The sequence below is a fragment of the Eumetopias jubatus genome, unplaced genomic scaffold (genome assembly GCF_037043125.1).
Source record: "Eumetopias jubatus isolate StellerSeaLion01/CBP00866 unplaced genomic scaffold, mEumJub1_p1.0 scaffold_1, whole genome shotgun sequence".
Taxonomy (NCBI): Eukaryota; Metazoa; Chordata; class Mammalia; order Carnivora; family Otariidae; genus Eumetopias; species Eumetopias jubatus.
Genome location: NW_028274807.1, coordinates 162,299,951 through 162,323,275, shown reverse-complemented (window position 1 = coordinate 162,323,275; position 23,325 = coordinate 162,299,951). Strand labels below are relative to the sequence as shown.

Sequence of the window (23,325 nt, the reverse complement as noted above, 5' to 3'; positions counted from 1 at the left end):
TGGATGATCCCCCCCCACCCACCCTCCTGGGGGGCCCTGGAAGTCCCCTTCAAATTAGAGCTGAGGTCAAGGTCAGGGTCTGGGGCATTCCAAAGACCAGAGGTCAGGGCCCACTTGGGACCTTGGACTCCAAGCACAATCAGGGCCTGGGCACTTTGGGTGAGGCCAGTGGAGGCTACAGCCCCCCCAACTCAAGGCCCTGCCCTAGATCCTACCCATACAACCTACCTCTGCCCTCCCTCCAGGAACTCCAGCCTGGCCACCAGCACCTCGGTCCTTACTTGGGGCCTCAGGTCCCAGCTCGGCCACCTGCCCCCATCCCCAAGGTCCCCTTTTGGGCCTCACCTTCCTCTGTCCCCTCCCCACTGGGGTGGACGGCCCCCTCAAGCCTCCAGTGCTGAGGCCCATCACTGAGCCAAGCGTTCTTCCCCCAAAACCGACTACCCTCCATAACAGGCAAGAACATGGCTGAAGCATGGACTGGGGGCTCCTCAGGCCTTCCCCTCCCCTTATGGCCACCGAGGAGCCTCAGGAAAGCAGGCCCAGCCCTTGCTTTATTGAAGGGGAATACCAGATGGGCAAACTCACTCGTACCCCTTCCCTGCCGCCCCTCACATCTAGGACCAGGGCTCCTGCCTGCCGGCTGGGAATCCAGAGCCCACCCCCGCAGCGGCTTACCTGCAGCACCCAGCTCTCAGCCCCACCCACACGGGCACCCATGGCGCTTCAGGCCCTCCCTGACGTCAGGAGGGGAGGGTGGGACAAATCCCATGACTTGTGCCCCCAAAGGCGCACCTGCCATCCTCCCTCCTTGCGAAACTGCCTGCCTCTGCAGGGTCTGGTCAGACGGTGACCCCACATGAGGTCTTCTGGGACTCAGGCCCTGCCTTCCGCCCCTACCCACAGAGGGGCCTGGAGACCCCGTGACACCCAATGGGGAGAGCGGAGGGGCTGCCCCTAAGGCCGGCCCAGTCAGGGACAGGCCCCTGCCCCTCAGCGCCTCCTGGCAGCTGCGCCCTCCGCCGCCCCCGTGGTTAGAAAAGGAGAAGCAGTGAGGGGCGGGCGGGGCCGAGGCAGGCAGGGGGCCGCGCAGAAGAGCAGAAGGGCAGCGGCGTGGTCAGGGCACCTCAGGCGGCAGCAGAGGTGTGTCCGAGTTCTGTGCCGAGACGCTGGGGCACTCGGACCCGATGAGCCCGAGGCTGTACAAATTAAGGATGGAGTCGGCAATGATGCGGGCCGTGCGTTTCTGGTACCCGCCCGAGGTCACCATGAGGATGGGCACCTGGCGGCCACGGACCACCCGAAACACCAGTTCGTCCCGCTTCACGATGCCCTGTGGAGCGATGGGGGAAGGCCGGGGTCCTTGTGGCTTCGGGAAGTCCCGGCCGGCCCCTCCCCCACACCAGGGAAAGCACCTGTGCCGCCTGCCTTGCCCGCTGCCGCGGGTCCCCAGGGCGGACCCCACAGCCCCCCAGGGTCCGGACGTACCTGTGGGCTGATGGACAGCCCCCCAAGGCGGTCCCCTTCCAGGATGTCAGTGCCTGCGTTGTACACCACCACGTCGGGTGGGTGCTCCCGGAGGGCCTTCTGGAGGTTCCGCTCCACTTTATCCAGGTACTCATCGTCCTCCGTGCCCCACTCCAGCTCCACCTTCCGCCTGATGGCCTCTGAGCGGGAGACAGGAAGAGCCCCGATGTGCAAAGAAGGGAAATAGGCTCAGGAAGGTCAAGGTTGCCTGGGTCCCTGTCGGTGCCCCAGGCAGGACTGGAAACAGTCTGATGCCAGCATCGCTCTGCCTCATCCCACCCAAAATGAAGCTAAAGAGCACCAAGAACTGCAAGGGGGACCAAGGGAGAGAAGGGCCTGCAGCTAAAACACTGTGCCCTAAGGGTTTTGAGACCCATGTGGGTGACATCTGATCTCATTGCCTCCTTGAGCCTCCACCTGGAAATGTGGACACCCTTGCTGCACCCTCAGGCCCAAATCCAGCACCTTCTGCTCCCCATTCAGAAACCGGGCCCCTGGGCCACACCTGGGGCTGAGTTACCCTCAGTAGATCCACTGGCATAAGTGTCCCCTATTTGCAAAGTGGCCAGGGTGCTGTGTTTTCAAAATTCATCTGGGAGTTTTTGGGCGCCTGCGTGGCTCAGTTGTTAAGCGTCTGCCTTCGGCTCAGGTCATGATCCCGGGGTCCTGGGATCGAGCCCCACGACGGGCTCCCTGCTCAGCGGGAAGCCTGCTTCTCCCTCTCCCGCTCCCCCTGCTCGTGTTCCTGCTCTCGCTGTGTCTCTCTCTGTCAAATAAATAAATAAAATCTTAAAAAAAAAAAAAAAAAAAACGCGTCTGGGAGTTTTTGCCCTTTGACTGGTAAGTTTAAGCCACTTGCATTTGTTTTCACAACCATTACGCCCGACTTGGTTTCTGCCCTCTTATTTTGTATTTCTCTTTATCCCGTTTTTCCTCTCGTTTCTTGTTTGTCCTTCCCTGTTTTCTACCAGATAAATGCATACGCAGGAGGGGTTCTATTTTTCTTCTTCTGGTGACTTCCCCAATGCAAGGCCCCACACGTGTTGTTTATTGGGCAGGTTTATGTGATCTCGGACAGGTCAAGTGAGTTAAGTCTCAGTTTGCGTGTCTGTAAAAGGGGAGCAATCCCCACCTCCCAGGGATGCTGAGGATGACTGAAGGGACTCCTGCAGAGCACGGCATGTAGGGAACACTCAGGAGAGAGAGCTCCATCCAAGCACGAGTGCACTTAAGGCTGAGGGAGAGGGGGCAGCTTACGCTTGGCGAAGCGGTCCCCGGGGTAGATGTGGCGGTTGTAGACGTCCATGATGTACACGCGCTTGTCACCCATGAAGTCCCGTTCATGCCCATTGCCCTGTGGGGAGGACATGAAAGCTGCTTGCACACAGGTGCCCTCAGCAAGGACAGGACCCCCGCACACACCCCAGGAAATGGCCCATGAGTGCGTGGGCAGCTCAGTTGGCCCTTGGAGGCAGAGAGTCTCTTGGCTGTTAAGTGGCAGGGCTGGAATTCAACCTCAAATCCCAGCCCCATGGTCTTCTGGTGTGACCTTGAGCGAGCCCCAGCCCTCTGCGTGTCTTCTCCACGGACTGAGAAAGGAATTCCAGCCCTGCCACCCTCTCTGGCCTGTGGCAGGATCAGCGGGGGTCGGGAATGGGAAAGGTAAACTGGAAAGGGCGGGGCAGGTGTGACTTGGTACCAGAGTTCAGTGTCACAGGACACCCCCCCCCCCAAGCAAGGCACCCACCAGCACAAAGGCACAACAGCAGGGGTGTGGGAGGGGTCCTCGAGAGCCCATTTCATGTCCTGCCCTGTCTGACCAGAGGAGCCAGCCCTATATTTGGAGTCCTGAGGAGGAAGCCCTGCATTCTGCTGCTTCACCCCCAGGCAGTGAGTTCTTAAGTAGCGGCCTCTGGCCCCCGCAACCCTGAAATCCTGCGTGCGAGCATTTGTCTGACGGGCAGGTCCACAGTAGTCCTCAGCTATCTGCAGGGGGTGGCACCCCAACCTGACTAGGAAGCACTGGGGAGCCGCAGCAGGCTTTAGAACATGAGAGTGGCATGGCCAGCCTGGGCTTTAGTAAGCGTCTTCAGCCTGGTGTGTTGGGCAGTCAGAAGGGAGGAAGCACCCTTGGGTTTGACAGAAGCAATGAGGAGGACCCAGTGCCCAGGATGGCCTGAGCGGGGCAGAGGGACAAAGACAGACCCTCCACTTCCAGCCCAAGGCGCAGAAAATGGGCTGTGAGGAGAGAAGCAGATCAGGGTGGGGGTGGCAGAGGCCCAGCCTGGTGCTTGGCAATGTCCGCAGGGGGAAGGGAGCTCCACAGTGGGGGGCCGTGTGACAGAGCTGATGGGGGCCTGGGGAGGCAGGGCCATGAGACCGCAGCCCCCACAGGGTACTCACCTGATGGGCATCGAGATCAACAATGGTGGCTCTGGAGATGCCTTCCACTCGCTCAAACAGAAACTGCCAGGGGAGGGGAGGGGGCAGTGAGGACCCACACAGGCCAGAGGACATAGCCCCTGGGGCACTCCTAGTTGGTGAGGGGTCAGGTGGGAGGCTGGACACACTTGTGGGCAATCAGGCCGCAGGGCAAAGAAGTCCCACACCCAGGAGAAGCCCGTGCAGCTCGAGAGAAGCATGTGTGCACGGTCAGGGAAGGCTCCTTGGAGGAGGCAGCATGTGCTGTACCCTGGCAGGCTAGAGGTCAGGAGCAGGGTAGTCGGGCTAGCCCTCAGAGACATCCCAGGACTCCTAGGGGAACATATAGGGGTTGAGAGAGGGAACCTCCCCTCAAGGCTGTGCCTGGAACTTCATCCTGCATTCTCTGCCTTATCCTACAAGGCCAAGTTCTCATGTCTCCTTCCCTGGGAAGCCTTCCTTCCCCTCCCCCACCCTCTTGGAAGGTGTCCTGTGTGTCCCCCTCTCTGAATGGCTGGGGTCTGCTGACCTGCTTGCCCCACTCCCCCCATTTAGTCTGTGTGCTCTGTGAGAACAGGGACCACGCCAGCCCATTCCTGATGCCCAGAACCAGGCCAGGCACAGGGTGCTTAAAGGGAACTCAGCAACCCAGCAGAGGTGTAGGCCAGTGCCCGCCCTGCCCCTCACCTCTCTAGGCTGGGGTCTCCTCCTCTGTACAGGGGAGGAGTAAATGAGGTAAGGAGGGCAACTGGAGGCTGGCGCAGGGCTGGGCCTGCCGGAACCAGCCATCCCCATCATTATGCCCATCTGCTCCTCACTCCGGTAGAGTGATGCGCTCCCTATATTGTGGACAAATGGGCTGCCCCTCTCCAGTCCCCACCATTGTTGAGGCCACACTGTCTCCCTGCAGCATAGACAATGCAGAAGAGCAAGTGTCAGGTCTGGGTTGGAGTCCCAGCCTGGCTGGGCAACCTGCCAGCTTCCTCCCCTCCTGGGACGCAGTTCCCTTTTCTGTAATGTAGAGGAGAACACCCAACTGGGGCTGGTGGGGCGTTCCAAGGAGGGCTCCTCGAGCGAGGACCCACGTGCGTCGCGGCGCACCTTGATGGCCAGCGTGATGTCCGCATAGGCGCAGAAGCCGCCGCCCCGGTCACTGGAGCAGTGGTGGAAGCCGCCACCTGTGGAAGGGCAGACGCGGTGTGGTCACCCCCCCCATCCTGCCCACACCCTGTGCCTGCTCAGCTCCCAGGCACAGGCTCCTGGAACTCCACGTTGGCAAAGTGAACCGAGCACCTGAGCACGTCGCCATCCCCGAGCCAGGAGACAGCTTTGCCATCACAGCCATCCCTGTCCAGAGCAAGAAACCTCTCAGGCTGTCCTGACAAGTCAGCCCCCAGTGCCCATCACAACCCCCAGGGGCCAGGAGCTCATCTTTCCCAAGGCAAAAAGTTGTTCCTTGCCTCTGTAAGGCCCAGGCCTGCCTCCATGTGACTTCCCATGCCAGGAAGGGGTGGTGGGGCTGTGGGGGACCCGTTTATGCTAGGGACCACCCACATTCTGCAGGTGGTAGAAAGGGATGGTCAGGAAGGGCACCTTCTGCGGGTCATGGCCACCCGTGGCAATGGGAGGCCCTGGACACCAGGGTCTGGCTCCCACCTCTCCCCCACTCTGAGAGCCCACTGCCCTGCAACCCCTACAAGGACCTGAGTTTCAGGGCCCCACCCAGCAGGTCGAATCCAGGGCCCAGGGCTACAAAGGACTTGCCTCTTTTCATGCCAAGAGGCTGTCGATGGATCTTAACAATGAGATAATGGCCAATCATGAACTCCTAACTGGGCACAGAGCTCACTGAAACCTCCCTACAGCCCCAGATGGGGACACTGTTATCATCACCTCCATTTTACAGATGAAGAAACTGAGGCACACAGAAAACCAGCACCTTGCCTGGGATCACACAGCTGACTGCCATGCAGAACCACGATTTCAAACCCAGGCTGGATCAGGACCTGGGCTCTTAACCTCTACCAGATCATAACATCTTCCAGGTGGGAAGGGCCTCCCTGGGTCTTTGTGAGGACCCTGCTGTAGACACACAGGGCATGTCTCCTTCAGTCATCCATTTAGCAGTGTCTCATAACATCATGGTTATGCCAGACCTAATGCTGGCTACCTGGCGATACCGAGATGGAAGAGCCCCAGCCCCTAGCCTTGCCGAGCTCACAGCCAAACGTAGGGGTTCTCTGCTCTGGGTCTCTGAGCAAGCCACCAGGCCTCTCCCCCCACCTATTTCTTCATCCATACAATGGGACCGACAACAACAACGCCCAGCTCAAATGAGAGGCCAGACCATAAGCGCTTTGCTAACTGTGAAGTGCTGCGCCTCAGTGAGGGACAGATGAGGACGAGACAGGAAGATGTGTGCAGCACTCCCATGAGCCAATCTTGCGGGAGAGTCCAGGGGACTGCAGAGTGCTGGCCCTCAGTCCCCTGAGAAGGCCGTGGTATTGACCCCGGACCTGTCTGCCCATCACGTGACCAAGCCCCTGTAGACCGTCCTGGGCCCCAGGAGGCTGATGGAGTTTTTCAGGAAAGACTCTGAAATGCTACAGGTTTTAGCCCCACCCGGGGCTGCCCAGGGGATTGTGAAGGCTTTTGCAGAGGGAGTGAGCTCCTTGTCACTGGAAGTATGCAAAGGCAGAGCTGGAGAGCCAACTGGGGAACTCCTTTAGATAAGGATCCCACCCCAGATGGAGGCACAGGTTGGTCCCTCCCAGACACCAGATGGCCGCATACCCTCCCCCATCCCACTTAATAAGGCACCAGAGCCTCTCAACTCTTCAGGTTGCCCTCAGGTTCCTCCTGGCCCTCCCAGCCCCCAGGACCCAGCAGGCCAGGCTGGCCAGGGCACTCACCCACATTGATGGCCCAGCCTCGCTCCATGGCCAGCTTCCCTGCCTTTGGAGATAAGCACAGGGTGAGAGGCACAGGCAACCGATTCCCTCCCTCACTCATTCATAGCTTCACTCATTCATTCCATAAACACTATGCTATGTCCAGCCAGCTCTGAGGTAGGGCTGACCTATGAGGTAGGGTTCAGGAGGCACCCATCCTCCAGCAAACTCAGACTGGGTCTTGGAAGCAAGTACCAGATTGGCTGGCATATGAGATGTGGGGCGCATAAGCCCCTTTGCAATTTTGCCAAGAAACTGGAAGAAATCAAAGCTAAGTAGTTATGATCACAGGTGAGCTGACAATGATCTTAATGGGGCTTTCAAAGGGAAAATAAGACAATTTTTTGCCCATGGAAATATGGCAGACTGCATAGCAAAATCCTGTAGGAAATCATTGTTTGGGGGTGGGCAGTCATATTCCAATAAACAAACAAACAAAACAAGGTACAAATTTGCAGAGCTAAAAAGAAAACTATTGGGATCAATTGGTCTTGATCCAGCTCTGGATTAGCTCATCCTACATTTAAAACGGCAATATTCCTCTACCTCCAATTAACTGCAGCCTGTGACTACTTCTAAAGACAACTACATATGGGATATGAAACCTAATTTTGCTGCAAGTGTTCTTTACTGCCCCACCCATATGCAGGGTGAGGGGAGCATCGCCCACCACTGAAGTCATGGGGGTTCGGTTTTCCCTCTTGAATCGAGTACACTGAAGCCACTGTTGGAGGATATACTCTCTGGGGAATGGGGCTATATCTTATATACCAGCAAATACGGTAACTCTAATGGGCGGTCAGTGCGGGGGAGGAACAAGGAATTCAATGTCCTGGAGCACGTGGGAAAGCCTTCGGGAGAAAGAGTTGTTGTTGCTGTGCCTTGAGGAATATTCAGGATTTTGTTCAACTACGAAGTGGGAGGAGTATATTCCAGATGGAGAGCCCAGGGTGAGCAAAAGCCCAGAGGCGCGGGGGTCCGGAGCCCAGCAGTTGCTTCCGCCTGCCTCCCCACCTACCATGATGGTTCCTCCCGTCTGGGTCCGGAGGGGCTTCAGCACCTTCCTCTGCACAAGGAAGTTGGGGAGGAAGATGACAGGGGGGATCTCTGTGATGGTCGCAACAGCAAAGGACCACTGTGGAAAGAGATGCAGGCCATTGGCCGCCCACTGCCGTGCCCAGAGCTCGGAGGCGGCAGTTGGGAAAACATATTCCTTGTAATGCCAGTTTCAAGGTGCCCTGGGTGAGCTTCCAGCCTAGTGCAGTTCCTTTGGTCAGAAATGAGAGCCCCCCTCCCCCGTCCCCCCAGCATTGGGGTCAGTAAAGAGCAGTGTCCTTAAAGCTGTTGCCCCACATTCCTCAGGGCTCCAAAGCCCTTGGCTGCCCTCTTGTGCCCAGAACAAGAGCTGCAGGGGACTACCGGCGACCAGCAGCAGACCCAGCACGGGCCCAGCCCACCCACTGCACTAAATGGGGGACACTGAGGCCCTGACCTGGGAAGATCTTTCTTTCCAAGGTCACACAGTGAGTCACTGGCAGAGCCAGGACAGGAAGTCCAGGTCTCCTGCTCCCCTGGCCCAGCATGACCTCTTCCTGCACTGGGAATCAGACGTACCTTCAAAAGGGGTATCAGGCCCTCAGCTCAGCGACTGAGGCAGGAGGGTCTAAGGGTACCCAAAAGGCACTTGCACCAAGATCAGGACACAGCCTTCCCTATGAGCGGGGAGGCGGGCGCTTATATGCGAGAAAGCCTTCAAAGGACAACATGATCTGTGTCTAGGTGGGAACAGAGAGGCTTTCTGGAAGCAGTGACCTTGAAGCTGAGACTGAAGGTGAACAGGAGTTGCCCAGATGTCAGGGTAAAGGTGAAAAGACAACAGCTTGGCAGACGGAAAGGGAGCCCAGGCTCCCAAGGGGTTGGGTGCGGCTGTGACAGGGCTGTGCCTGTTGAGTAGGGCCTGGGCTGCCAGAGAATGTTCTCCGACAGCCTCGTCAGAGCAGCGGGGAGCCATCAGATGGTGCTTTCCCCAAGCCGTTCTGGCTGCAGCAGGAGGACCAATTAGGGGAACTTGAATAGAAGCAGCAGCTGCCCCAGGAAGTGAGAGACAATGAGGGTCCTGGAGAGGGGAACAGTTAGCAGATAGCAGAAGGGGGATGGGCAGACAGAGGGGTCAAGGATGCAAGGTTGGAACCCCAAGACTCCAAACCTGAAGGGCCAGGCCGGCCCAGAAGTATAGTCCCCTCGGACAATCGAGGGCTGTCCTGGGACAGGTTGGGGGGTGGGCAGGGGTATGGTGCTCAGGAAGCCAGGCAGAGAAGTTTCAGGAAAGAATAAGCAAAGAGAGGTGCTGAGAATGGGGAGCATGGCCACTGGGTTCTCCCACCAGGAGAGGAGGTTTAGGGCAGGAGATGCCTGAGCGTGTTCAGTGACGGGGAGGAGTCAGCAGAGAGGGAAAAGGAGAGGCCAAGGGTGGGGTGAGACAGAAAGGGCACATGCCTGGGAAGGTCCTGGCAGGCCCCTTAGCCAGAGGGTGCCCCTCGAGGTCAGGGCAGGAAAGGACACATGTCAACCACCATAGGGGCCACTGCAGCCACCCCAGCCAACAGGGAAGATGTTTTGTCAGGGTCCAGGTGTGCTAGGCACCCAGGCTGCCTTGAACTGCACTGACCAACTGTGTGGGCACCCCTCCCAGGCCACCAAGGCTGAGGACAGTTGAAGGCCAGGGAAGCTCGCTCTGCTGCCTCGCTCAAGTGAAGGAGCTGGTGAACGTGGCGCACGGAACCCAGACCACTTGCGGTCTGAAAAGAGAGCTGCCCAGCCAGCCTTCCTGAAGCCCCAAGCCTCTGGCTGCAACACGGAGGCACCTCAGGGCCTGGGACAGGGTGTGGTGCCAGGGCTGAGACCAGGAAGGTTGGAAAGCTCCAAGACCCCTCCATGTACGTGTGTATGTGTATGTGCATGTGTGTGCATGTGGGGGGGTGGGAGGGGGCAGACGCAGAGAGCGGAAGGTGGCCGGCTCTGCCTGCTGAGCGTGCCAATCCCACCGCCCGGCACAGGCCTGACACATGGGAGGCAAGGGGCCACTGTTTTCTATGAATAAACATTATAAAAACAAATGGGCCACTGAGGGGACATGTTAAGTTCCTGCCTCCCTCTCTCTCCCTCAGCAAGCTAGCAGGGAATAAGGATGGAAAGAAAACGAAACCTTACCCTGGCCTCCTGAAGGGTCCGCTAGAGACACGAAACCATGAGAAGGGCATTTTTTAAACTACGTTCCACAGCCCCTGTCCAGCTCAGCACTCCCATCCCGAAAGGGTTCCACGTCGAGCAAGTTTGGGAAACATTGCTTCTATTGTCCACCCCTTGGAAATTCACAACATACTCTGGCATGTTAAAAGCTCTAAACTGTGCAGTGAAGAATCCTGTTTAACTTTGCTTCACCCAGTTTCCCAAACTTTCTGGCCACAAACCTCCATCGGCTGGCTTGACTTTTTACAGAACCCGTACGGACCTTCGAAGAGTGGCAGTCATCTGGGACACACCAGGAACCTCGTAGGCCAGAGGGTGAATTTTACATGGGCCAGGCATAAAGTCACCAAAAGCACGTCCGGGATTTGGCCAAGGGGATCAGTTCCCCTGGGAGAAGGTGTAATGTCCGCCAATGTGTCTCCACTTCCGGTCTAGAGAGATGGTACTAGACTTCTCCCGGCCCGGCAGTGATTTCTGTGCAGGGCAGCTGTGCCACCTCCTGAGGATCTAGGCTCATGCCATTCAGTCCAATGGCCACCAGCCACATGTGGCTACTTGGGTATACGTTTAAATTAATTTTAAAAATGTTTAATGAGAATTTTGTTAATTCAATTAAAAAAAATCCACCATACTTCAATAAAAAATTAGAATTCTGTTTTTCAGTCTCGCCAGCCAGAGTTCAAGTGCTTAAAAGCCGCATGTAGCTAGTGGCTACGGGACAGAGCCCTTCTAGAACATTTCTGGCACATCAGAAAGTTCTACTGCACAGTGCTGCTCTAGAAAAACCACCAGCGACCAGGGTGAAAAACAAACAAGGGGGCGGGGCAGGCTGGTGGCTGGGCCCTGGAGGATGGGGCGGGTGGGGAAGGGCTACAGAGGGAGGGCAGATACTTTATCCGGGACGTGCAGCCCAGCAGGCTGAGATGAGAGCACCCAGATCTGCCGGCAGCTCAGGCCCTCAGAGAGTCTGGTCCCAGGCAAGGGCATTGAGGGACGGGCTAGATGCCAGTAGGGTGGGGACAGGGCTCAGCAATCCTCCTCAGAGTCAAACTGGTCCAACTGAGGGCTCTGCCACGGCTGGGTGAATTTGGGCACGGCCCCTTACTTCCCTCCTGTCTCCTCATCCATGAAACGGGAGGTCTTCCCCACCAGACCTAAAATGAGGACTTAGACCCATCCACCAGGCCTGTCCTCACCTTCACATCTGAAGTACCCCCACCTGGGTCCCCCCTCTGACCCCCAGCCTTGCCTCATCTTTCTGCACAGCACCTGTCTCTATCTGACGTTACAGTATGCCTCCGTTGTTATCGGTCACTTCCAGAAGGATGCCAGAGCTAGGAGGGTAGGCACACGCTCATCCCTGCCATACAGACAATGCTGAGAGCGATGCCTGGCACACGGTAGGTGCTCACAGCACATGCTGTCCATCCTCTCCCAGATCCCTACCTGCACGGTCTCCAGAGGAGGCCACCTCACCTGTACCACCCAGGAGAGCCCCAAACAGTGACTGGCCCATAAGGGGCTAGAACAGCCCAGCCCTCTGCTCCTGAGACAGCACAAGGGCAGGGCCCCTCCTGGGGTCAGGCAAGGCCATGCTCCTGCGGAACCCTCATGAGTGCCCAGCTTCTTCCCCCACCCTCTCTTCATCCTACCCTCTCTTACAGGTTTCACCACAAAGCTTGCCCTCCAGGAATCCCTTGCACCCCCATCCCCAGCGGGTTCGGCCTCTAGGGGGTGCTTCTCCCAGTGCAGTTCCTAAACCAGCAGCACCAGCACTTAAGAACTTGTCAGGAATGTAGATTCTCAGAGCGCCTGGGTGGCTCAGTCGGTTAAGTGTTTGACTCTAGATTTCAGCTCGGCCCATGATCTCAGGGTCATGAGATCAAGCCCCATGTCAGACCATGCTCAGTGGGGAGTCGGCTTGAGATTCTCTCTCTCCCTCTGCCTCTCCCCACGCTTGCACACACTTTCTCTCTCTAAAATAAATAAATAAAATCCTAAAAAAAAATGTAGATTCTCAGGCTCCTCCCCAGACCTGAATCAGAAACTCTGGGAGTGGGCCCAGTGATCCATGTTATGACAAGCCCTCCAGTGGATTCCAATGCTTAAGCAAGTTTCAGAACCACTGCTCTAGAGAACTTGACCCCCGCAGTGATGAATGAATGAATGAACGAATGAATGAATGAATGACACGAACAAGGGAGGTTTGTCCCAGCCTAATGCCCATTGCCCACCAAAAGGCATGGCCTGCGAGCTTCCCCATCTCAGAGCCTGGCCAGGTATCAGGGCCTCCATGCCCAGCCAGCCTTTTGGGGACCCCACAGATGGCAGGACATACCTGAGGTTGGCAACACCTCTAGGACTCACTCCCACCCCATACTCTCAGCTCTGCAAGACTCTATTCTCTAGCTGCCTTATTTCCTCAGGTGGACCCCCTCTACCCTCAGAAATCCAAACCAAGAATTGCTCTCAGGGGAAGAGATGGCTGCTACCCCATTTGGAGCCCCAACTGCTTGGCTTGGGTCAGAACTTTCCATCAGTGAAAGTGGAAGCAAAAGGAGAAGAGGGAAAAAAACCCACATGACCATTTCAGTTGTTGAAGAAGAAGCCTTTGCCAAAATCCAACCCCCTTTCATGAAAAGTCAATCAACAAACTAGGAAGAGAAAAGAATTCCCTCAACCTGGTAGAGGGCATTTATCATACACACATGCACACACACACAATCTCAAAGCTAACAAGACACACAGTACTAAAAAATGGAAAACCTTCCACCTAAGATCAGGAACAAGACAGGGATGCCTGTTTTTGCCACTTCTATTCAACCTCACACTAGAAGTTCCAGCGAGAGCAATTAGGAAAGAAAAATTGGAAAGCAAGAAGTAAAACTATCTCTATTCACCGATGACATGATGTTAGCTACAGAAGATCCTAAAGACGACACACACACACACCTATTAAACTGAAGAAGTGAATTCAGCCAAGTGGCAGGATACAAGGTCAACACACAAAAATCAGTTGTATTTCAATACCTTAGCAATAAATAATCCAAAAAGGAAATTTAAAAGGCAATTCCATTTAGGGGTGCCTGGATGGGTCAGTTGGTTAAGGATCTGACTTCAGCTCAGGTCATGATCTGTGGTCCTGGGATCAAGCCCCACATCATGCTCCCCATTCAGCAGGGAGTCTGCTTGTCCCTCTGCCCTTCCCCCTGCTCGTGCTCAATCTCCCTCTCAAATAAATAAATAAAATATTTTTTTAAAAAAGTAATTCCATTTACAATAACATCAAAAATAACAAAATACTTGGGAATAAATTTAACTTCAAATTTAAGGAGGTGCAGCTACCCTAAAAACTACAAAACACTGCTGAAAGAACTTAAAGATCTAAATAAATGAAAAAATATCCCATGTTCACGAGTGGCAAGACCTCATATTATAAAGATGGCAATACTCTCTAAACTCATCTACAGACCCAACACAATCCCTATCAAAATCCCAATGGCCTTTTTTTGCAGAAATAGAGAAGCTGATCCTACAATTCATAGGGAATCTCAAGGGACCTAAAAAAAAAAAAAAAAACTTGAAAAAGAACAAAGTTGGAGGACTTGCAATTCCCAATTCAAAAGCTACTACAAATCTTCGGTCATCAAAACAATGTGGCAATGACATAGGACAGACATATGCATCAACTGAGTAGGAGAGAGTCCAGAAATAAAGCCATACAGCTATGGTCAGTCAATTTCCTACAAGGTTACAAAGACTAGTCAGTGGGGAAAGTACAGTATCTTTAACAAGTGGTGCTAGGAAAACTGGAGAGCCACACGCAAAAGACAGAAGTTGAGCCCTTACCTCCTACCATATACAAGAATTAACTCAAAATGGACCAAAGACCTAAATCCAAACTGAAACTCTTAGAAGAAAACATATGGGTCAATCTTCATGACCTTGGATTTGGCAATTGAGTCTTACATGTGACACCAAAAGCACAAGCAACAAAAGATGAAATAGATAAACTGAAGTTTAGCAAAATTTAAAAATTTTGTGCATCCAAGGACAGTATCAAGAGAAAGAAAATACAATCTACAGAATGGGAAAAGATATTATTTGCAAATCATATAATATTGAGAACATACGAAGAACTCTTAAAACTCCACAACAAAAAGATAAACAACCCAAATTTTTAACAAGGGCCAGTGACTTGAGCAGATACCTCATCAAAGAGGATATAAAGATGGCCAATAAGCAGATGGAAAGATGTTCAGTGTTATTAACCATTAGGGAAAATGCAAGTTACAACCACAATGAGATACCATTTCACACCCACTAAGTTAGCCATGATCAAAAACAAAAACAAACCAGAAAACAACAAGTGTAGGTTAGAATGTAGAGAAATTGGAACTTTTGCACAGTTGTTAGGGATATATAATGTGCAGTTGCTATGGGAATCATTTTAGTGTTTCCTCAAAAAGTTAACCAGAATTACCCTATGACCAGCAATTCCAAGCCTAGATATATAAGCAAAATAACTGAAAACAGGTACTCAGACAAATATTCATATATGCACGTTCATAGCAACACTACACACAAAAGCTAAAAGCCAGAAGCAACTTAAATGCCCATTAACTGATGAATGAATAAATAAAATGCTGTCTATCCACACACTGGAATATTATTCAGCCATAATAAGGAATAAAGTGCAGGTACATGCCACAGGATGGATGATTCTTGAAAACTCTGCGCTTGTGCTTGGTGAAAGAAGCCACAAGCCAAAGGTCACATACTGTATGTCTCCATGCATAGGAGATACCCAGAAAAGGCAAGTCCATAGAGTTAGAACCCAGGCGGGTGGTTGGTTACCAGGGGCAGAGGAGAGGGCGGAATGGGGAGCAACTGCTTCGTGGGTTCAGGGTTTCCTTTTGGAGTGAGGAAAATGTTTTGGAACTAAATAGAGGTGATGTTTGCGCCACATTGTAAATGTACTAAATGCCACTGAATTTTACACTCTAAAATGGTTACTGGTTATGCTATCTGAATTTTACCATAAATAAGAAAAAAAGGAGACAAGAGTCCCCTCAGGGAAGAAGAAATAAGAGAGAGAAAAATCAGAGGCAGCAGGGGGTGGGTGTGGGGGCCATTTCCCCAGACATTCTCTGGGACTTCTCTCTCTCTCTCTCTCTCTCTCTCTCTCTCTCTCTGTCACACACACACACACACACACACACACACACACTCGCTAAAGGTCTGTCTCCCTCCCCAGTGGGACTCCGAGTGCTGTGAGGTCAGTGACCAGGCCCAAGAGGTGCTCAGACTTTCTGAGGCTCAGGCGTCCTTGGCTTCGCTTTCTCTTGCATGCCTCATACCCAATGTGAACAACAGAAAATTCTATTGTTTCAACTTCATAACAAACTGCAAATCCTACCAAAATCCATAGCTGCTGCTTCTAGCCTAGTCTGAGAGCCCAGGGCCTCTCACCAGATTACTGTAGCAACCTCCTTCCTCACTGATCTCCCTGCTTTTGTCTTGACAGCCACATCTCATTACAGCTGCCAAGCAACCCTGCTAAAACCTAGATCAGATCATCTCCCTCTGCCTAAAACGTTCCTTGGCTCCCACCTCCCTCAGAGCAAGGCCACAGCGGTAGAAAGGGCCTTGTGTGGTCTGGCCCCTGATGGTCTTCTGACCCCATCTCTTGCCAGTCTCCTCCCCACCCCCATTTCCTCCAATCCAGTGGCAAATACTGTTTCAGAATACACTGGAGATACTCCGGCCCCAGGGCCTTTGCATTTGCTGATCCTTCTACTTGGAATGCCCCCCCCTCCACATGCCCACATAGCTCACTCCCTCACTAGCCTCAGTCCATGATCACACGTCAGTAAGCCCCTCCTTAACCTCCCTATTTCAAACCGCAGGCCCCACCACCCGCTTTCCTCCACAGCACCGAGTGCCTCGTAACACAGCATATCATTGACTGGATTATCATGTCTATTGGCTGACTCCCCCGACCTAAATACCAGCTCCCTAAGGAGAGAGACTCCATCTCTTTTGTTCTAGCCTGTCTTCCCTGGAACACAGCACAGTGTTCATTAAATACTTACTGGATTAAAAAAAAATACCTGCTGGATAAATGTATCCCAGGCACTGCACAAGGTCAGGATGTCAGACCGGCATCACGCTACCTCACACCCCAGGCAAACTGTCCCTGGGATTAGCAGAAGGCACAAACCTGGCACTGGCCCAATCCAACCACCACCCTCAGTGGGGCCAGCTCTGGGCCTTACACACAGTAGGTGCTCAATAAAAATTTCTTTCCCTGAACAGACATCACCTGGCAAACATCAGGCTACTGCATCTCCTTCAATGCTTGAATGATTAAGCATCAAAGGCTGCCCCAGGATCAGGGCCAGGCATGAGCCCTGGAACATGGGTGGGGGACAGAGTGAGGTGGGGCAGGGGAGAGGGTGACGTCTCACAGCACACACAGAACAGCCGAGGAAACCTGCAGGGACTCTCCAGGGCACTGTTCCAGGTGCCCGCAACAGAGAGAGAAAAGAAAAGGAACATTGCAGATGGGGACGGGAGAGAGCAGGGGATAAGTGCAGACAAGGGGGATCTTCCTGAGCCACAGCCCTTAAATGCCAAAATGCCTGAAATGGGCATGGGTGCCACGTGATCATCAAGGGCCCCTCATACCATGACACTCTCCCATGTACAAAATCCAAACTCCTCCCACAGCTTACAAGACCGAGTGTGGCCAGTGCCACTAGCCTCCCTGACCACATCATGCCATCTCAAGCACGCTTCTCCCCTTTAGGAGGCAAAGTCCCCTCCCCCTCCTGGCATGTGGTTCTGGAACATTCTTCCTTCAAAGTTCCACAAGAGCGTCACCTACTCCTCATTCTTTTGTCTCAGCTCAAACCTCACCTCTGTGAGGCCCTCCCAGACCACCCAGTCACCCTCCATCCTTCACTCAGCTACCCTCTGTTTTCTTTCCTTCATAGCCCTTGGTGCTCTGTGAAATGCTCTTGTGTGGTTACTTCTTTATTCTCAGTCTTCCACAACAAAATGCAAATCCATGCGAGCAGGGAAACTTGCTTATTTTTCATTTGGTACCCAGTACACAGTCAGTATTTGATACAGATGTGTTGAATGACTGAGTACTTCACCTTAGTAGGTGCTATGGAAATCGTCATGTTTCTCCTTTTGCTCTTGCTGCCAGGGAGCTCCAAGCCAAATACATGAGCTCAATCATAGCATCTTGGTTAATCCTCTCAGTTGGCATATCTGAATTCTCCTCCTGCCCTTGACCTCAATTTTCTACTTGGGTCTCTACCTGTTAACACTTTTTTTAATTATTATTATTATTTATCACACAGTAAGCTGCCTTTTAGGCTTTTGGGGGCCCAAGGCCAAGCACAGAGTGAGCCCTGCATGGTTCTCCTGAAGGCTCCTCAAATAGGTGGGGTCCTGGAGCCTATTCGCCCCTACCCCCAGCCTTATCCTGGCACATTCACATGCAATCCACCCTGGCCTCCCTCTATTCTGGTCTCTCCCTGCCCTGCCCCATTGCCATCTGTTCCTGCTCCCCACCCTCACCCTCTGGACTCTGGCAGGCATGTCTTCCTGGCCCAGCTCCTGGGCTGTGGACTGTGACCACGCATGTCTGGGCCCCAGGAAACCAGGGCAGCCAAGGACTGGGCTTCCTGCCAAGGCCTCGCACACCTCTCTCTCCCAGGAACCAGGTTTCAATCTCTTCCTGGTAATCTTTCATGAGCTGACACTGTCACACCTCCATCTAGAATTCTCACAGCTCAGGCCAGAGTCGGGGAGGAGGGCGGGTAGCAGCTGTGGCCAGGAACCGGGAAGACTGACTGGATGCCCAGCCTGGGGTCTCCCTGAGGGCTGTTGGATTTCCTGGGTGACCTTGAGCAGGTGCAGCCTCTTTCTGGGCCTAGGCTTTTCAACCTATACAAGTGGGTGGGTGGGGGAGGGCTTGGTGACCTCTGGCATCCCCCATGGCGCTGAGTATAAGAGAGCTGGGGGTCGGGGGTCTGGGCTCCCACACTGTTGGCAGAGAACCTGTGGCATCCATGACTGTGCCCCCACCAGGGTGGGCTGGCAGCACCAGGTTCTGATGCAACCACCCCCCCCCCAGCCTAGCTTCCCCTCTAGGGGAGCACGCCACAGAGGGGCCTCGGACCCTCAAGCATGGATGAGAGCTTTGTGAGCCTTTCTAGAAAGAAGTCACAAGCAGGCGACCTATAGGCCTGGTTTGGTCTGCAGGTGGGATTGAAAAATCTTGAAATGAGTTGCCACTTTAAGAAAGCAGGGACTGCCACTTACTAATCTGAATTTCAAACTGCTCTTTGAAAGCCAGGCCCCTGGCCACACTGGGCCCACGGTGGAGCTAAGTAGCAAGCCACCGACTTGGGAAGGGGCAGGAGCTCCCCAGTTGGCCCCCATACACCCCCCACCCCCCCACCCCCCCCCACCCCCGTCTAACAACTTGTTTATACTCTTTGCTTGGCCCCGGGGAGTTTCAAACTAGTTTTGGCCCAACAGTTTTCAACAAGTCTTTAGCAGTAGAAGTTCTTAATACAGAATCTTAAACTTCAGCCCAATATAAAAATAGACCTAAATGGGACAGCTTCGGTTGGATAGGACAAGGGCCTGGGGGCCCCTCACCCAGCATGTCAGCAAGGGTCTCTGAGGCTTGTTCATAAACACAGATTGAGGGGCACCCGGGTGGCTTAGTCGGTGAAGTGTCTGCCTTTGGCTCGGGTCATGATCCCGGGGTCCTGGAATCGAGTCCTGCATCGGGCTCCCTGCTCAGTGGGGAGTCTGCTTCACCCTCTCCCTCTGCCTACCTCTCTCTCTCTCTTCCTCTCTGTAAAATAAATAAATAAAATCTTTAAAAAAAAATAAAAATAAAGAACACAGATGGAAAGGCACTAAGGTAGAGGCCCAAAACACCTAGGAAGGTTCAAACCCCACCAAATGGACATCCCTGCTTCCATGCACCCAGGGACAGGGAGCTCACTACCCCCGGAGCAGCCTAGCCCATCCCTGGTATCTGCCTTTTTATGACACCTGTCTCCTTCTGTTGGGGACCACAGACTCTCATGCCTGCCCCACCCGCATGAGGGGCAGGAATGGAGCCCCTTGAGGCTGTATTTCCCCAGGCTGAGCTGCCCCTGCTCTGGCCACCCCTCCTGGTCAGCAGCCCCCCAGGCCCCAGGCCCTGTACCTTCAGCTCATTGAGATAGCGTCTTGTGTGCACCACCAGCAGGTCCTCATCCGAAGCCTCCCGCGCCTCCACCAGCATGCCATCTGATAGAAGCTTCTCTTCTGAAACCACAAAGTGGGCACCCTGCTTCCCTGATGACCCAAAGGCAGACGCGGCTCCAGACCACTCCTCCAGTAGGCTGCAGACTTAGCCTCTGCTAGCCCTGCCCCAGGAGGAGGTGGGCAACCGCTGGCTTCTGAGAACAGGTCACCTCCTGGGCCAGGGTGGACAATGCCAGGCCCCAGGGCCCAAGGGCATTAGACATTGGGCACGCAGCAATCCTTGTGTTTCCCAAACCACTGACAGCCGAGAGGTGAGCTCGGGTGTGACTGGACGGCTTTCAGAGGCAGGTGGCACACGGATCAATAATGTTGACTCAAGTGAGAAAAGCTCTTCTGGGTTCTCCCTGCACCTTTTGGCAACGTCATGGGAGGCTCAGTGCGGTGTGGCCTCTCTTTAAGGCCTGCCTAAACCCTTGCTCATCTCCCTTTTTTAACACAAAAAGCAGCAGTCTCGCAGACTGCCAGGCAACAGTAAGCAGCCTGAAGTGAATTACAGTTTTCCTGCATTTATTTTTTTAACCATGACCTTCTATTTGTGGCAAGTGAAACTGGTTTTTCCCATTTAGATGATATAATATTTCTTTTTAAAACAAGTTTATTTAAGTTTTTTTTAAAGCAGAGGCTAAGTCGATTGAAAAATATATATATGAAGTAAATAACAGAGCAGGTGGTATGGCAAGGTCCCAAGAGCGGTTTGCAAATAATTGATGTTTGGGAAACACTGCAGTATTTTATCAGCCCTCACATCCACCAGACAAGATTTGCTCTGTTTTGCAAAAGAAGGCACTGAAGCCAAGAGCAGGAAGTGCTCCAGGGCACAGTGAGAACAGGACCATGATGCTCTGGGTTCTAGGGAAATCAACGGGACAAGGTCAGAATCTAAGGAAAACTGTTAATGTGTAACCCATAGAAGCCAATTAGTCCCATACATTTCCCACATATAGCTCGACATATAGAAGGCACTCTCTACTCTCCCCTTTTCCCCTAATAACATTCCATGGCTCCCCACTGCCTTCAGGCAAAGGACCAGCTCTTTTCTTGGCAGCACCCAAGGCCCTTCACCATGTGGCCCCTGCCTCCTTTCCACCCACATCCTCAGAGGATAAAGGAGAGAACTCAGGAGGACTGTCAGCTCAGAGATGAGGGAGACAAGGAACCCTATGTTGAGCTGCTGGGTAACACAGGATCCCAAGAAAGGGCAACAGGGGGAGTGACTCGGGCCAGGTCTGCTGGAAACAGAGCATGAAGGACCATAGTCAAGAAGGCCAGAGACCTGCAAGGCGAGCAGCAGGCGGGTCCCACCCACCTCGCTGGGTTTCTCACCGTCCTGGCACCCCGCTTGGACTCTTCTACTTAACAGTTTTCAATACTCATTCTGGTCACAATTGGAAATGGAAAATCAGTATTGGTTGCCACAAATAGAAGTTAACCAAAAATAAAAAACATATATGATAGAAACAAACTGTTATTAATCTGTAATTTGACTGTATTTTCTGCAACGCGCAGAGCCTGCAGCTTGCTCTAGATTTGTTAAAAGGGGAGAAGGGCTTCGGTATTAAAGACAGGCTAGCCCCATAGTGAAATGTCTTCCATGGAGTGATCAGGATTGTGTGATTTAAAGATACACCATGCCTCATCCTATGCCAGGTAACATTCCCTACTTCTGTCAATTAAAGGACCCCTAATGCAGGGGAAAGGGAGAACATTCTCCCACTAGCCTACTGTGATGCCTTAATTTCCCACCTAAACCAGACCCCTGGATCACAAGCCAAAGTTGAAACCACACTCCAGAGCACCACCGTTCTCAGCGGAACAGCTGTGAAAGGTGGGAGCCTAGAGCTCTGAGTTCCAGACCCCACTCTGCCCCTCAGTAGCGTTGTGACTTTGAGCATATTCCCTAACCCTTTTGGGCTCCAATTTCCTTCATCCGTAATCAGTAGGGTTGGAGCAAAAGCTCTCTACCTCTTGGACTCTCCGAGTTTATGGGGGACGGACACTGGATTCCTGTAAACTTCAGCTTCCCTGTGTCCATCCTTAATCAGCTCCCCTTCTACTGGCCTCCACGGACAGAGACAGGACTTAAGCCCACAGCAAAGGGGAGCACTGAAGGTTTGAGACAGGGACATAGCATGCTCAGAAATCTGTGTTGCAAAGCCCCTTTGCCAGCATGGGGGAAGGCAGTCTGAGGGCTGAGCCTGGAGGTGGGAGACCATGGCTTGTGTCAGGGAAGACACGGGCAGGGGCGGGGGGCTGGGGTCGGGGAGGTGGGTTGGAAGAAACAGATGTAGGGTCTCATAGGGCCTTCCATACCTTTTAGGAAGCTGATCACTTTGCCCCATTTTCCTGCGTCAAAGGGGTGCAGTTTCTCCAGGCCCATGAAGGTTATGTTGTAGCGTGGTGAATACACGATGGGCCAGCGTGTCTCCGGCACATGCTGGTACAGCTGAGTTGCGTGTGGCCTTCCGTGTGCACAGGGACAGACACACAGGGAGGGGCAGTCTCAGTGTGGAAAGCAGCCTCCTCCTCCCTACCACCCCACTTGGACTGACCACACACCCTGACCCAGTACCACTAGCTCCCTCGGCCGCAGGAAAAGGGCCACTTAATATCAGTAACAACAGTCGTCAAAACAGCTCCTTACTGAGCATTGGCTCTTTCCCTGCACTATACAACCCAAACCTCACCGGAGCCCTGGAAGTAGGCACCACCATCCCAACAGAGGCTTGGAGAGGGAACCAGGCCTGCCCAAGGTCACACGGCAGATCTGTGCAGCACCGGATGTTCACCAAGGTGCATCTGGCTGCAAGGCCTCAGCATCTCACTTCCACATTATAACAATCACGCTAAACAGCTGTATGTTTCCTTAACTGTAAAATATGTGGCTATCTTGAGACAATGCGTCCAAACAGCTGAGCACAGAAAGCGCCCTATCCCTGAGAGCTGGGGGTGGGGGTGACGGTTCCCAGAAACAGCAGGTCGGGGTTCACGCAGGCTGTGGCCCAACCCGCAGGCCCGGATGGAGATCACCTCAGCCTTGCCGCGCAGCTGAGCCCCCTCCCCACCCCATTACACCTCTGCAGCCGCCGCCGCATGGGGACCAGAAACCTGGCTCCAGCGGATGCCACTGTGAGGGGCCTCCGCACAGCTGGTGGAGCCCGGGATAAGACAGACGTCAGACCCGCGCACGTCGCCGGCCCTCGCCCAGGTCGGAGCCCCGTGGTCCGCACCTCGGACCGCAGAGAAGTGGCGCGGGGCCGGCCTGGGCTCACTCGGCCTGAGCGTCCCCTCGCCCGCGGTACCTGGGCACGCACCTGACGAGCCCGCCGGCTAGCCCGCGCACTAGTGCTCCCGCCCACGGGAACCCCTGGGAACCCCTGGGAACCCCGGGGGCTTGGACTGGCGCCCCACCCCGCGCCCCCACCCCTGCCTCACTCACATCCCGGGACCGGGCCCTCCCTGCGCTGGCCACTGCTCCGCGACCGGGCGGGGCGGGGCACGGCCCCGCCCAGGACACGCCCCCGGCCTCGGCCGCCTCCGCTGGGGGCGGAGCTCCGACAGTCTCGACTCCGCCCCGCCCGCGCCCGCGCCTGCGTCACAGAAGGATGAAGTCCCGCAGTGAGCGCGCCCGCGCTTAGGAGGCCACGCCTCCAACGGCCATCAAGCACGAAGTCCCGCCTTCCGCAGACAAATGCCCAGTGGAATCCGCTGGCTCGGAAAGCCACGCCCCCTAGGGGGAGGGCCGCGCGAGTTTTTATGAAGGCGCGCCACAGAGGTTTGGAACTTGCGGAATCGCCCCGCCCCCAGTCGACCTGCGCTCCTGCTCTCTCCCAAG

General features: G+C 54.2%; 1 protein-coding gene across 1 annotated transcript; it reads right to left on the bottom strand.

Annotated features, from left to right (window-relative positions):
• Window positions 1–536: 536 nt before the first annotated feature.
• HDAC11 (histone deacetylase 11) lies at window positions 537–22,983 on the bottom strand. The gene is made up of 10 exons (XM_028101729.1): window positions 22,930–22,983; window positions 21,804–21,952; window positions 19,393–19,493; window positions 7,918–8,034; window positions 6,861–6,903; window positions 5,050–5,126; window positions 3,931–3,993; window positions 2,785–2,881; window positions 1,489–1,667; window positions 537–1,333 (listed from the first exon to the last, which is right to left on the bottom strand). Coding segments are annotated over exons 1-10 (1,044 nt in total). The 5' UTR covers window positions 22,932–22,983; the 3' UTR covers window positions 537–1,117.
• Between the last annotated feature and the right edge of the window lie 342 nt (window positions 22,984–23,325).